The following is a 16,544-nucleotide window of genomic DNA, read 5'->3' as shown; positions in this document are numbered from 1 at the left end:
GAATGACATTTTTTTCCCTAAGTTCACCTCAGCATAATATCCAGATAGCCTATTGATTTCAATATTCACTTTGTATGGAACTCAATGGTAGTCAGCTCACATTATATTGCAGTGGGAAGCATATAAGCAGAGTTTGGAGTTGGGGTGTCAGGGGATGTTTGGAGGCATTTTCCACCATACTCATGGTGTGCATAACTCAAAAGGAAATTTTTTGAGTTGTTGCCATATTGAACGAGCCCGCCAAGTTATTTTCACTTTTAGAAAATATTTTACTGCTTTTAAAAAACGGAACACTTAGAGGAATGTAAGTCTACAATTCTTATTTTTCAGGATATGTAAAATTGACAACACAGAATAAGTAATTTGTGTTTCAGCTTTATTCATCTATAAATTCTAAAGATATAAAAATGGAAGCTAAAATATACCCTAATGTAAATTAGCTTTGATTCTTTCACATGTACATCATGACTCAATAGATGCTTTTGTTTTTGTTCAGCAATGAGTAAGGATGTAATTAAGTATCTAAGAAGAGCTTTATATAGGGGGACAAGAGGGGTAGTTGCTCCAAGCAGCCATCTTGTGGGGCAGAAAATTTTACTTTAAATAAAAAATTCTGTTGTGAAAATCAACTATTACTGTGGCTCTGGCTCTTAGTTGGAGCATGTTGTTAAAAGAGACACATTCTCTCTTGCTCCTGTGCTCTTTCTTGTACGATAGAAGGTCCCATTCAGAGGTTTGTGTGTAAAGGGAATCGATGGCAATATTCATACACTTTTGCATGGCGTGTGGAGTTTTGGAAAGCACAACACTCCACGTTCCTGGCTGAAGTTTTTTCCTGTTGGCAGATCAAATTTGTCTGATGTTTGTGCTTACTATGGAGATTATTCATTTTTAAAGATAATTTCTATAATTATTGATTAAAATTACTGTTATAAATTTATAGTAATTTATATGTAAGTATTGATAAAAAAAAGAAAAATAAAATTTCTGTGATCGTGAATTTTGAATTTTTATTGTTTCCATTCGGCTTTATATAGATATTGCTGTAATTAGCTCTTAGCTATATTTTCTGAATTTAATCAATTATACTTGGCATTATAATTTTACTGAAAGAAGAAAAAATCAGACTATATATATATTTTTTTCTTTCATCAATTATTGACACGGTATGTAGCCAATGTTTTTTTTTTCAATACTACCAGCCAGAAAAATAGATAAAAAACATTAAAAAATTATTATATTATTTTGAAATTGTGGTGTTATTTTGTAGGGCTTTATTTTAGATATTTAAAAAAAATTATTGATAGAATTTTCTAGGTTGCATTCATTTCATCAAAAAATCTTTTCAATCTACCAAATCACTGTTGTTGAGCATGAGCAGTTCATAACAATACAAAAGATAATAATAAGTAAATAGAAATATAATTTTTATAATAGAAATATAATTTTTATAATAGATATATAATTTTTATAATAGAAATATAATTTTTATAATAGAAATATAATTTTTATAATAGAAATATAATTTTTATAATAGAAATATAATATGTTTTGTGTAATTATAAAATACAGACACCAAAAACACAACTGGGAAATCGCCCAAAAACGTGGTTGGAAAAAAAATTAATGAAAATATAAAATATGATGGGATAATAAAAGAAAAATTCTCTCCAAAATTAATCCAAGATATGAAGGTACAGAAAATGTTTCATGCTTCCATCCAATCGCTTTCATCATGTTACACTCTTATGGTAAGCACATATCACATATGCTCTACTACTACCATAGGCATATGCAGAATTTTCTCAAGGTGGGAGGGTTTCAGATTTTTTTTTTCTTCTGGGGGGGGGGGGTTTACATTTTTTTATACAAAATAACACTATAATCTTGTGTAAAGGGTGAGGGTTAGAACCCCAAAACCCACCCTTTGTGTATGCCGATGACTACTACTCAGTTGTACACATGCTTCGAAAACATTTCTCTGTAGAATTTCTAACAAATTGGTGCACGCCGGAAAGCTCTTTCTTATATTATGACCATAATTATATTACAACTTTCTTACGGCCTGACCATAACGTATCTATGATGTCATTGTTATGCGTGGTTTGTGTTCGACAAGTTTTTCCATCTGTTTTCCATATTAGATGTAAAACTGGCAGATGCCTGAAATTTCATGTTGTGCAAATACTACGTTGAAACCCTGTCTGCTCTCTACGGGAAACTTTTCAAATGAAAGATCAGTTATCATTCGTACCTCAAAGTTGGAAAACCGAAAGAACCGAACTCCAGTCAGCCACCACTGTGCCGCTGGTAGGGTTCAAACCTGAATATCCATCAGTGACTATCACATGCTACTAGATAGCAGATGCATAAGCAAAGGGTGCCATGAATCCTAAAAGGTTTGGGAACCATTGTTTAGGAATTTCAAACGAATTGCTGTGTGCAGGAAATTGTTGTATGTGTCCATAATGTATTTAGCTATGTCTGAGGTGTATTATGTATTTGGAATGCTACACTGTCCATCTGCCAAATCGAAATAAAAGTAACAGGTGCATGAATCGATTTAGAACAATTTTTATGTTTGCTGATCTACCGCTTCTTTAGGAGAAACTGAAAAGGGAGTTCTGCTTGGAAGTGAAGAACACTTAGACAGGCGTTGTGCACAGTATGTATATTTAATTTGAATGAAATAAATTTATGGGTCGTGTTTTATAACAAATCAGAGAAGAATGAAAATACATCGAGTGATGAATGGTACAGATTAGGGCAGGGATTCTCAAACCTTCTCCATCCACGGCTTCCCAAAGCAGTTTAACAAAGAATCTCTTCGAAACACATTTTTCAGGTCCCCGCTTCGCGGCGCCCTCGACTAAGGTTGGCGGTACATAGTTGTAGAACCCTTGGACTAGGGAGTTCTTGGTTTTTCGTAAGCCCTTGGATAAGTGCTTATTGAGAAACACTGATCTAGAAAATCTTTCAAGAGTAGACTCAACATTTCATGGGCACTTTTTTTGTCTTTCTGAAACAGTACGAGTATGTACGTATATTCGTCTACTTTTAAGCTTTCCACATAATTCATGGGTACACCCAGGCCCGTTCTAGGTGCCTCAAGAGCAAAAGGAGATTCATGAAGATGAGATCCTGTTAAAAGTTTTGAGAGTGAACTGTTAGGCTGGCATTTCTAAACAGGTAGGGGCTCTCAGAAAAATCCCTTTGATGCTCGTAAGACGGCTCTGCATCATGTGCAGATCAGTGAGGGGGCATAGGGGCGATCACTTCTCCTAAGAGCGAAAAAATTGGGGAAAAATTTATCTATCCGTAAAATACGGAATTGTTCAATGGACCAGATGGTGTCTGCCTCTGCTCCATTCAAAAAGTTGAGGATGTCTTCTCGATTTCATGCGGAGCTGGAGATATATGCCTCTCCTTCTCATTCTAGGCTGAAAAAGTCTGCCTCTACTCCATTCACCGCTGAAGATGTCCGCTTCTCGAGTATGTGCAGTGTAGAACAAAACAATGCCATTGTTTTCATCTCTATTCTCTATTATGCACTCCCCGTATCTATTGGTTGTCATACTATGTGCACGGCTTTAATCTCTTGGTGGCTCTTCACAACAGAACACATTTGGTGAATGCCATATTCTCAGAACTGAGGAACCTATGGAAGGTATTTCTAGGAGTTCTACTAAGAACGATCAATGGCTGTGGAGGATTACGGCAAGAAGCAGGCAAGATTTTTTCCTTTAGTATAGGTGGAACAGGGGCTGCTCTAAACATGCTTTCAAATGAAGAGCTTGGGAGCAATTTTCAAAAATGGTAATGGACACCTCCAAATCTTTTGCTTCTTCTCTCAAATGAATATTATAAACCCAATCACTGTGAAACTGCAAGATGCTGATATATAAGTGGAGATTTTGTTATTTTATTTTTCTAAATCACATTTTCGTCAATGAGGTTAAAAAATGAAAAATTCAATTTATTTTTTATCAATTTTTTTTTTGGAGATCAAAAGTCATTTAAGAGAATAGGCACCAATGTAGGCAAAACTTTCATTGGGGGAGCAATCTCTACCCCTGCTCCCCCCAGCTAGGCCACTGGTTTTTCCTATCCCATGCAAAGATTCCAGAAGTGGAATCCATGAATACAGAGAAAAAGAGATTATTGTATTATTCTAGTTAGATTACTTTTTTTCTATGCCTTGTTTTAGAACAGGCTTTTAGAGATTCCATAACAATAGACGATGTGGTATATGGGGGATCGGAGAAGTCTATGAGTGAATATTCATTGTTAGAGTAGGTAGTAATAATTAATAATATAATAATTGTGTGTGTGTGTGTGTTTTTTTTTTTTTTTTTTTTTTTTCCCCCTGAGCAAATATGGAAATGGATAGGCAGGTACTTCAAGCTGTATAGGGCAGTGGTTCTCAACCTTTTTGAAACCGCAGCCTGGTGAATCAAATTTCTATGATTCTACGACTCAGTCTGAAATAGTTTACTCATTCATACGGTAATAAATAATTTTTAAAAAACAATCAATTACTTTCAATTTGATGCTATTACTTAATTAATTAAAATCATTTTTATTGATTAATTGAAACCCTTTTTATAAATTTATGAACTGAATTTACTATTATCCTGCAGCCTTGGTGAACTAATATAACTTTTTTTTTCTTTTTGGTACTGTATTAATAATGCACAAGTCAAAACATAAATGAAGCATTTCATCAGCAACTGCAGCAAACATCCTCATTGCATCAGCACCTGGGGTTGAGACTGTATGAGCCCCCAATAAATTTAACGTGGGGGCAGAGCCCTCCCCTATAATTGGTAAATATACAATGCAATGCACCACTCCCTTTCCTTCATCAGGGCTTGAGTCTCATATATACGGAATAACTGGCAACTTTCAGCTCTCTATATTAGCTCTCCATTTCTGTGCCTCTGCCTCATTGGAAAATATAATTGATAGCAAATCAATCAAAAGTAGGGTTACCAGATTCAAAAACTGAAAAAGGAGAATGTCTGTGTGTGTGCTGTAGGTGGTGCAACCTTTCCCAATTTTGACAACATATGGCGCCACTACACTGACGGAAAAATAATTCCTCCCCCCCCCCCCAACTAAAACAGAACTGCTAAAAAAAGCAAAGCAAGAAATAAATAGCAATTAATCTCCATTCCCTTATAATGAATTGTTCCTATCATCTGGTCAGTTTTATTATTTTTCCTGGAGCATGGCAAGAGGCTATCTTTGGCCAACAACCTTGTCTTTTGTTACATTTATTGGCATTTCTGAAAACTTTCAAAGCCTTGCTAAGCTCAGTCCTCAAAAGTTGGTTTTTTTTCTTTTGGGAATGTTGCTTTTTTTTGCCAAAGAATCAGCATTAAGTGTTGTTTGCATCCTATTTTCTTCATTTCTGACTGGAATAGGTAACATCCCCTTCTCATGACCTCCACAAGGGTGGGGCTGACAGGGCTCCAGCCCTGGGGGTCCCCGAGACAATAACCATAATGTTTTGTTTTGTCATGATGTAAATTTACTATAGAAGGGCCCGTGAAAAAAAGTCTGGCTTAGGGACCCGGTGAAGATCCCAGCCTAGCAGCCCGGTTTAGGCCATGCCTCCTCCTTCCCCTCCCCCACTTTGGTACACAGCATTAGCTTTTGCTGAGCAAATAATGGTATTCTCAAAATGGATTTTATAGTTTTCTTCTTGCAAAGCTGTTCTTGGGACTGTCTTTTTCAATGGTTGAAATAGCATCTGCCCTGCTTGGAAGCAACTTGGGTTCTTCTATTCTGGCAATACTCATAAAACACATTCGTATCGATGAGGAGATATAAAAAAATATTTCCCCAGAAAAAAGAACAATAATTCCAGAAACCTGAAAAGGAGGACAAATTTACAAATGTTCCAAAATGTAAAAGACGCTTGAAATGACATCAGAAAGGAGGGTATGTTGTCCTAAAGGAGAATATCTGGTAACCTTAATCGAAAGGTCATTATATTCAAAATTTCATATAATAATTCTATCAATTCCCCACCCCCCATTTAAATTTGTGTTTATATACAAGTATATATATATAGGTATTTCCCCCCTTCACACATGCTTTTTTTTAATCAATAACCCATCGTCCAGTATGTGACAGTGATGTTCACCTTGGATGAAAAGTTTTCCCTGTTTGTATATGTATGCTTGTACATCTCTTTTGCTAAATAAATAAATAAAATAAATAAAAAATTTTGCATAATTTGCAAAAATACTAAATTTTTATTCACAGTGAGCAATGAAAATTTTGCCATACATTTTAATTTATTTGTGCTGGCATACTAGTATATTTATATTATATACTCCCCATTTATATTTGTGTTTATATACAAGTGCATATATATAGGTATTTCTCCCCTTCACACATTGTACTTTTTTTTTTATCAATAACCCATCATCCAGTATGTGAAAGTCATGTTCACCTTTGATGAAAAGTTGTCTCTGTTTATATATGTATGCTTGTACATCTTTTTTGCTAAATAAAAATATTGACATAACACTTACTAATTAGCACTTTGTTAATAATTTAGTGTAAAATATGTTTTATGTGATCAAATTTTGCATTTAATCTTAGCTAGAACGAAGGTAACAATATAAAAAAAATGTCTACATTTGTAACTCACCACACGAGTCAGCTGAAGAGCAGAAAATTTTTAAATTTTGGGTGAATCACTCATTGCGGCATATTCACAATAGATGCTTATAATAAATTTCAAAACCTTTGAGCATGCGATTTTTCTACTGTAAAATTTCAAAACCTTTCTCTAATTTGTGACAAAAATTTAGATTTGTGAACCTATCATTTGAATAAATGAGAAGCATGTTACTGAAAAAAGTCAAAATAAAAACGTGCAATGTAATTCACCGCATTCATGCAAAGAAAACAGTATTTGTTATGATCAGTTACATGCAAATTAATGACAGATTCAAAACATAATATTTTCTGTATACAGTACTTCGCTGACATTTGCCACGCATATGTCAAATATTTAGTTCATTTCTGAGAACAGGTAAATATGTACTTCATCATTATAGCTGGACTTCTAGATTTTTATTGCTGGTCATAAATAGCGGTTCCAATGTTGAAAAGTGGTTTTCTATTGCCGAGAAATTCCCAATCACTCACCAACTTATTATTCCACTTTGAGGTTATGGCGAGTAGCACAGATGTATTTAGGCTCCAAGAAATTCTACAGATACTAAGTTTTCTCATGACATTATTGTCTTCGGGACATTTTCTATGGTGCTGATAATGGCAAACAGTGAGCATGCAAAAGACAGGGTTATCTGGTTGTCAACAGAGAACCCTGAATCCCCCAAGTCAGAATATGTCAAAATTTGTGATATACATCGCAGAACAATCAGTGCTACTGTAGAACAATCTGGAAGGATTTTAAGAAAAGTATAGAAAACACTATTGTGGGTATTTTTACCACAGAACATTTCTAACTTTTCTCTGGTTTTGAATTCAAATATCTCAGCAAATATTGCACTTAGAACCATAGAATTTTTTTCGCCTCAGGAGAGAGAGGGCAACAACTTTCTAATTGAACGTTGGAGGGGGGGGGGATCATATAAAAATATAGATTTTTTTTTATTTCATGACACACTGTATTTTTACTCTCGAAACTGGTACAGGGTGATTTTTGAACACATTTAGAGTATTTTTTTAAATTATAACAATACCTCTATGACGAACAGTTGATGAGATAAAAGCCACACTTACAGGACACCCTGTGTATAACTCTACTGCATTCCATTTTGAACAACATCAATAGATGGTTCACTCAAATATATAATTTTTAATTATTTACTTTTTTTGTAGACGGACATGTGCATGTCAAGGTACTGATGAAAATACTTGTGGAGCATCATTTTCGTTTGGATGTTCATGGAGTATGTACTATAATGGCTGTAAATTTGCTAGAAGTAGAAATGCCAGGAAGTTTAAGCTTAATAAACAGAGTGAGGTATCTCTTTTTCGTACAATTCAAAAAAAAAATCAAATAAGTGTTTTACAATGTTATTTAAAAGCAAACATTCTGCAAACATTAAAAGATAAGAATATTATACCGTACCATGTGTGTACTGCAGTAATCTTGGTCTTAAACTTTCAAATCTTGGTCTGAATGTTCAACTGTTCAAATGGTTAGAAGCTTTACTAAAAAATCATAAACAGTTTGCTCATTTTAAAGATCATGACTCACCATTTGCCACTGTAAATTCAAGTACTCTTCAAGGAGCGGTCCTCTTGCCTTTACTGTTTTTAATATATATGAATGATCTCCCCAAAACCCTCAGCTGCATCATTAGATTTTTTGCTGATGACTGCGTAGTTTACCGTATAATTAATCACAAGTCTGATCAAGAAATCCTACAATATAATCTTGTTTCCATCTCAGACTGGTTCTCATTTTGACATATGCCTATCAACTTCTCTAAAACAGTTTTCATGTGAGCTTCTCATAAATCTCTTCAACTCAAATTCTTATTTATATATACAATATTGTTTGGTTGAGGCCTATATAAGAGAATGCGGTGATGGGATTTGATATAGGAAACAACTGATGCTCATGCTTGATCAATAATGTAACCATATCCCAAGTTTCTCATTTTAAATACCTAGGTACTATAATCTCGGCTGACCTCTCTATGTTGGAATAATCATATTGATTTTATCTACCAGAAATGTCTCAATAAACTTCTCTTTCTTCGCCGCAACCTCAAACATTCTACTTGTGACGTCCCCATTCTCTGCTACCGAACTTATACTTCTCCCATTCTTTCATATGCAGCTGAGGTCTGGGACCCCCTCCACACCTTTAGTAATATCAACAAACGGGAATCTATCCAAAATAAATCCACTCGCTTTATTCATGACTGCTGGTCCTGTTTTAGTTTTGTTTCTGATCTTAATCTCCACCTACTCACTACTCACCAACTTATCTCTCGATCAGCCATGCTTTATAAGATTACTCATGGTCATCTAAATTTCAATACGTCCAGTATTCTGACTGCCTGCTAAAATATCTTCACTGAGACAGAGCGGTGGTCCATGATCTGGTTAGGAGGAGAAGGAGGTATTCTGACTTAGCCTTCCTATGTTTCAAATAGACTTGACCACCCCAAAAAATTAAAACCTATTTTTGCCTCTACCGACTGTTTTAAAAATAGTTTCTTTCCTAACATCATAGTTGAATGGAACAAGCTCCCCTCCACTATTGTTGACTCCCCCCCCAGTCTCTGATTTCTTGTTAAATATTACTAAATATCTGTGTATAAATCAACTACATCCTCTTGTGTAGGCCTGTAGATCAACAATATTGCATAAATAAATTAAAAGCTACAGTTATATTCGAACATCACAATTCTTGCATTTTTAACACCCTTTTCCACGTTAGAAATGCATTTTCTGCTCACAGATTATTCACCTATTAAAAATATACCACTTGTTTTGCTATTGCATGCCAGGATCTGACATTGTGATCTTCTTTCTGGTACAATAGCGCTTGTTGTTATCAGCAAAATTCTGCTCAACAAATAAGATTCTCCAATCTTTTTAGCTGATTTCCACAGGAAGTAAATAACCTTCCCAGTTTTAATTTTTCTTTCTACAAATGCCAAGCATTCATTAAAGCTAAGTTGAATGTTGTAGAAAACACGAACTGGCAAATGAATGATATTCACATGGAATGCTTTCAAGTCATCTGATCAATAATATACTTTGTATTGTTGCAAAACTCAATGATTTCAGGAATTTTTTCCTCACTTTGATACTTCAACATTTCAATGCTTTGAACTTAGTAGAAGAATATTTTCTTTTTTCTTACCCTGAAAATACAAAATGTAACATCTTTATGTGTAAATGCACCAAAAGTGTTTCATATAAAGGGGTCCTTGTTGAATTTCACATGAAATTCCTTTTCAATCTTTTGTTATTGAACCCACTAAGATAATGTTATTCGGCAAATATATATATATTTTTTTATATTTTTAAGCAAATATTGGTGAAGTGAAACAATCCTCAACTGGTTACAAATACAAATACAACGCCACAACAGGCAAAATGCCCAACGAGGTGGCTGAGAAAAGATGCCCATAAAAACATAAAAATATGGATGTCATATATTTCAAAAATACAGCAACCCAATTAAAAATGCAATTAACAAAAATTATAAACAATATATACACATGATAAAATATTATACAATGCCCATAAAGAATACTTACGGTTGTCTTATTCTAAGTGTGGATAGTTTCTCAATTGACCCCAACATGTTTATCGTATTTCTTTTTAAACGTGTCAATTGTGTTACAATTTACTACCTCCGGGGGTAAGCGATTCCATTTATTCACAACCCTATTAGAGAAAATTTCCCTGCGACACCATAACCTTGCATTGTCCCTCACCAATCGATACTGGTGTCCCCTTGTAAAAGCAGTTGATTGGCGGTGTACTAAAAGTTCATGGTCCATCCTATCCATCCCATTGAAAATTTTGAACACTTCGATCATATCTCCTCGACACCTGCGTTCATCCAATGTAAACATATTCAAAAAATGAAGTCTTTCTTTATAACTCAAGCCCTGTGGGCCCTCAAGCCCTTCATAACTCAAGCCAATAAGGACACACATAGCTCTTCTCTGCACCCCTTCAACCAAGTCTATGTCCCTCTGCAGGTATGGTCTCCAAAACCTTCCAGCATACTCCAGTCCAGGACGAACTAAGCCTTGAAAAAGCGGAAGAATGACTTTAGGAGAACGTAAAGAGACATTTTTGAAAATGAAACCGAGTACACATTTCTACTAGTTTTCAGATAAGATTCCGTGATTTGCATTACTTATATTTTTAGGCAACCTGATATTTTTGTTTTTTCATTTGGGTGTCAGTGAGGATGCTTTTAAGTAGCCAAAGCAAGAACATTCGTTATTGGAGGAAATTTGGTGGCACGATTCGATGACATATTTGCCATGCATGCAATGAAAGTATCTGTAACGTTACCAGTCAAATTGACTGATCATGGTCCTTTCAGGGCCGTCTTAAGACCACCATGGGCCCGCGGGCCAAGTGGTTTTTCTGAGGCCGTACCAGGTAAATTATAGAAAATTTCAACCAAATATAATTTTTTTGAGACCCCTGGGCCGTGCCCAGGTAGGCCCATGCGTTAAGACGGCACTGGGTCCTTTTAGGTAAAACCACAAATATCTCAGCTGATTTTAAAAAAAAACTGATGATAATTATACACAGCATAATGTTTGCTATTTTTAGGAAAAGCACAATGTGGTTCATTATGAGAATGAAGCCAGAAGATCAAAAATGGTCAAAATGACTTTGGTTCTTCAAGTGTTCAATTATTTTATTTTTACTAATTTCATATTGAAGGTGTGAGTGTTTCTGGAATGATAGAGAAGAGCAACCACTTTTCACTTTGAAATCTCTACTTGAATTAACACCCAACAAGAGATTGAGTCTTTTTTTTGGATTGTGCTAATATTGTCATTCCTGTAGTTAATAAAGACTTGAGAAATGGGCCTCAAATCAAACAAATAGACCTGAATCAAACAAGGGCCCTTAAGCTTTCAAAGGGTTTCACTAGTATACATATGGAAGACTCAGAAGCCAATCAATGTTTATATTACAAGTTGTATTACCTTTTGTATTACAAGTGCCTCTTCATTGTTAAAACTTTCAGATGCCAAAGCATTCAAGTCAACATTCATTGCAACAGCAGATGGCGCTACTTATACTGACAACAGAATAAAAAGATCCTTTCATCTCATTTTTAATGTTTATTTACTTGCACTAATTGGCTTCTGAGTTCATTCAATATATTTTTCAATTTTATCTTGCATTAAAATAACAAAAAGGATCTCCAAAAAATGCTTGAGCCTGGGTCCCTTAACTCATCTCTTTGTTGAAACAGAGCGGCAGCCCATGTTCTGGTTAGGAGAAGGAGGTCCCTTAATAACTCCCTTATATCTCCTTAGGACGGCTTTTCCCACAGTGACAAAAGGCAAACCTGTGACTTATTTGGGTGTGATCGTGCAACACTCAACAGACAAGGTGAATACACATTATAGTGCTCATCTAGTATTTGGGTATTTTTTTTAGATACTACTTCTATTGCAAGAAATATGTCATCACCAATTCAAAATCTGTTGAAAAATTCTAAAATTTTTGTTCTTCTTGCGAGAAGAACAAAATTGTTAATCTGGTGAGTAGTTAATCTAGTTAATTGTTAATCAAGCCAAAATTTGTTTAAAATTTTTGCTCGTCTTTCAAAACACTCCTAAACTGAGTTGATCATAATCGAAAGTTTCAGGTGCAAGTGGCGTTTTACTGTAGGTGGTAATTTTCAGGCAAAACTCCTTCCCATGTTTTTTTTTTAATTTCTGTCCAATACAGTCCAATCTATTCAATTTACATGGTATTTTTTTTCAAGAAACTTTTTTAGTGATCCATTCATTTGAAGAATTAAGTCATCAACAGCATTGCACAAAATTTGATATACTTACTCCAATTAATAAAATTACTTTTTTATAAATTTCTCAAAATGTAGATATGTTCAATTGATTGTTTTTCCAGTTCTGGAAATTTTTTGTTCTATCTTCTAATTATCAACCAAAAACTGGATTGAGAGTGTCTATTTGGTCATTAGGTCTCTATCTCTCACTCTCTCTCTCTCTCTCTCTCTCTCTCTCTCTCTGTCATTTATGCATTTTTCTAATTATCTTTCTATTTCCATATATCTTGAACTCTTGTGCCAGTGGTATACTGAAGTAGTACTTAAGGCTCGATTACATTGGGCGAGTTTACTAGTTACTCGCTTGCGCTTTTACTCGCTGCTACTGAACTCGCTCTGCTAGTGCGAGAAAAGTTGAAGGGTAGGCTACTTTTCTCGCTACTCGCCGGCGTTTTTGTTATCTCTCGGGTGCAATATGGGCGTGGCTACTTTTTTTCCCTCTCGCTTTGGCTTGCAACAGAAGAGGAAGATGACAATACGCAAAAAAGGAAGGGAAAGAAAAAGAGTTGCTCGCTCATCTAGTGAGCGATTTTACTAGTCCTGTTTAATTGAAATTCGCTGCGCTAGTTGAAACCGGTTCTCTCGCCAGCTACTTACTCGCAGGAAAATAGCTAGTAAACTCGCCCAATGTAATTGAGCCTTCAGACATGTCATTAATACTTCAATTAAACAAAATTTTGAATGAGCATTCAATTTGAAGTCACTTGTATACCAGCATTTCCATTCACACTTAATTACTTTCAGTCATAGCTATAAATCAAACGTTTGTGAGATACACAAATAGACTACTATTTCTGATTCCCTTCAAAAAATATGTTTCAAAAGTACTAAACAACACTGGATATTGTTATTATGAATCTATCATTGTGTCCTTTTTGTGAATGTTATTCCAATAAACCCTTTAAAGGTTAAGTTGTATTGAGAAGATAAGCTATATAAAGTGCTGAATTTTAAATTATCAATCAAAGACTATTATCAAACAGAGAGGAAGAAAAAATTATCCCGGACTAAAGAAAGTCAAGTTCTGAAAAGAATTATTTAATTTTTCTAGCATTCTGTTCACACTTTTCATTTTCCAGCATGTCACAAAATACATGGGAATACAGTATGTATTTTATTTTGTTTTTTACACTATCACACATTTATCACTTTTTTCACTGTTTTCATCTGGAAAATTTGTTTTGGTGCTCACAATTTCATCATTTATCATGGTTGATTCTTATATAGGAAGCAGAATTAGAGAATAAACTTCAAACACTTGCCACTGATGTTGCACCATTGTACAAAAGAATTGCACCTGATTCATATAACAATCAAGTAAGTGTTTCTCCTTATATTAATCGTTATTGGAATCTCTATTTCTGTATTAACATCTTATGTATTCATGAATATAAGTATAATTAAGATGAAACTTTTTTTATATTTTTTTTATTGCTTTGCTTAAACAAAAAATTACAATCCATAGAGTAAAGATGTTTCTTTTGATTGATAATGGTTAATACCAAACTGAGCATTTTAAGAATAGATACTACAGTACAATTCTAAGAGTTGTCACTCCATTAAGTCATAATTTTTTTTTGGTTCTACTCATTTCATTTTCCATAGATAACAATGCTTATCCTCATTTACTCATTTCTAAATTCTGTTAACTTGCCACTGTAGTAAAGTTTGACAGAGAAGAAGAGATGATTTCTATCGCTCCCTTTGAAGAAAGAGCTTTTGTCTCTTGATAGAAGAAGATTTGTGACTTCCAAAATTTTCCCTCACCCACCCCCCCCCCCCAACTAGAGAAACCATATGCACAAAACATTTTCTAAAAAATGAATCACAAAGCTGGTTGGGGTCTGAAACATCCAATTTTTCCCTGTTGACTATGAAAGCAATTCAAATCTCATCAATAATTTTGGGAAAGAATATTCGTAAGCAATTTTTAAAACAAAATTAAATGTTTTTGTAAATGTCTGCCTGGTTCACTTTTATCTAAAAAATTTGAAAGCCATTGAAATTGCACTTCTGCTGCCAAATTGTACTGCACCTCTCCAGCCATCTTTTACATGGCCATTTAATTTTAAATAGGGATATTAAAGATGTGTTAAAAGCTCCTGAAAAAATGAAAAGTTCAAAGTGTTAGTTTTAAGTGCAATTAACTGCACCCACAAAAGTTGGAATTTGATATAAAACACACACACACACACATGCACACTGTGTTTTTCAACTGCTGGGCCCTGACACCAGTCAAACTGGGATGCAAATATAATCCACTGTCTCATTTTTCCCCATTTATTTCCTATTAGTCGTGTGTATGACAGGGCCTTCCCCTCACAAAAAATAAATCAACCGGGCTGTGGGCTTCCAAAGGTTAAGAATATGATATAAAAGACAACTGTGAAATATGTGTATAAGATATATGCAAGATTTATGTGAAATGATGAAAAAAGTGAAACAAACTGGTGATTTTGATTCTAATACACACACACGCCAATTTATTAAATGGCTTGAATATTCAAAACTTCAGTATTCTTGATATCATTAACTGCATGGACATTGATAAAAATAATGTCAAATGATCACAAGATAGCATGAAAGACTTATGTATCAAACTTTTAGAAAAGAAACAAAACAGCATAAAACTGAAGAAATTCATTTGGTGCCGAAAAACACAAAATTTCTTCAAACATTAGAGACTGTTAGAGATTAATTTATATCTGTTAAGGAACTATCAATGAAAAATTTAAAGCCCTAAATGTGTAAGGCCGGTATTACACTATAAAAGTTTGATAAAATCCATTTTATAAAACTTGAAAAATCTAACCAATAAGGTTATTGGTTACATTCTAGAAAATGTAACCGGTGGCCTTATTGGCTTCATTTTTCAAGTTTTATAAAAGGACTTTTACCAAACTTTTATAGTGTAATACCGGACTAAGAGAAGAAATTCAATTGTTTTAATAGTTGCTCTGTTTCATCTAAATTATAAAATTACTGGATAAATTGTAGGTGTACCTTTTTAAAGCGTAAAACTCAAAACCTTAAAGTTTTTTTTTTTGTTTTTTTTAAATCTGTAAATATTATTGGCATTGTAATTTTAATTTATATTTTCATAAATTTTATATTAAATTTTACATGATTTTTAGTGATGTGTATTTAAACTGCATTGCTACCAAGTCATTGGAATGTTTCAGGAGGGTCCAGAATTTCTACCGTACCTTCTGGACTCCTGAAAATTTCTTATCTAAAATTTTTGATATATTCATTTCCTTGTTTAGGAGGAAAAAAGTTATTCTCAAAGAATTTATCCCAAAAAAGCCAGTGAATTCTGCCTCCCACCAAAACAACTTTACATGCATAATAACAGTTGTTGCCATTGCACCAAATAAATTTTGGCAATGACGAAAAACTACTTATTTGGTCTCTCGACAGCTGTCTGCGAAATCACTTGTGCGTTTGATTGTACCAATTACATATTTACTGAAAAATAAGCATAAGTGCAAAAGAAAAATTCCGCAAGGCCTAACGTTGAAGGGTTAAAGGGGTGTTGTATTTGTCATGCTCAAAGGACTCATCTTATGAGCCAACAAAAGAAGTAGCATGGATAACTAATAAAAAGTATAATTTATGGCCAAGAAGACAAGCGTCGACTGTTTTACTGACACCTGATTAAAAATATAATCTACGCCCAAGAAGACAAGCATCAGCTGTTTCATCAACTACTGGCAGACGTGAATGAAATGGAGGTGACAACCATATGAACAAGTTATTTCTTATTCCAGCATGATTACCTATATTGAAAATCAATGAGATTGGTATATTCTAGATAATTTCAATTCCAGATTCTACAAGGATACCCAAAAGTAACTGGAATCGCCTTACGGTAAGCAAAGTATTCGTATTATGCAGTTCTCCTACTAGGTAAGCATAAAAGCAGTCCTGAACCAACATGCTAAGTGGCGTTGCTTGAGAAAGTTGTGCTTGGCATCTG

At 34.3% G+C, this 16,544-nt stretch overlaps 1 protein-coding gene across 3 annotated transcripts in view; it reads left to right on the top strand.

Annotated features, from left to right (window-relative positions):
- The window catches only part of LOC149080535 (uncharacterized), a 204,792-nt gene that overhangs the window by 163,742 nt on the left and 24,506 nt on the right, over positions 1-16,544 (top strand). For all 3 annotated transcript variants that reach the window (XM_089239637.1, XM_089239636.1, XM_089239638.1), the window contains 2 exons: positions 7,867-8,011; positions 13,793-13,882. In XM_089239637.1, the coding sequence (XP_089095763.1) occupies positions 7,867-8,011; positions 13,793-13,882 (235 nt within the window). The remainder of the gene's footprint in view (positions 1-7,866; positions 8,012-13,792; positions 13,883-16,544) is intronic.

The sequence above is a fragment of the Pholcus phalangioides genome, unplaced genomic scaffold (assembly GCF_987345545.1).
Source record: "Pholcus phalangioides strain wild (caught in Gottingen) unplaced genomic scaffold, Ppha-v1.0 ptg000011l_1, whole genome shotgun sequence".
NCBI lineage: Eukaryota > Metazoa > Arthropoda > Arachnida > Araneae > Pholcidae > Pholcus > Pholcus phalangioides.
This window is presented reverse-complemented; position numbering and strand designations above follow the sequence as displayed.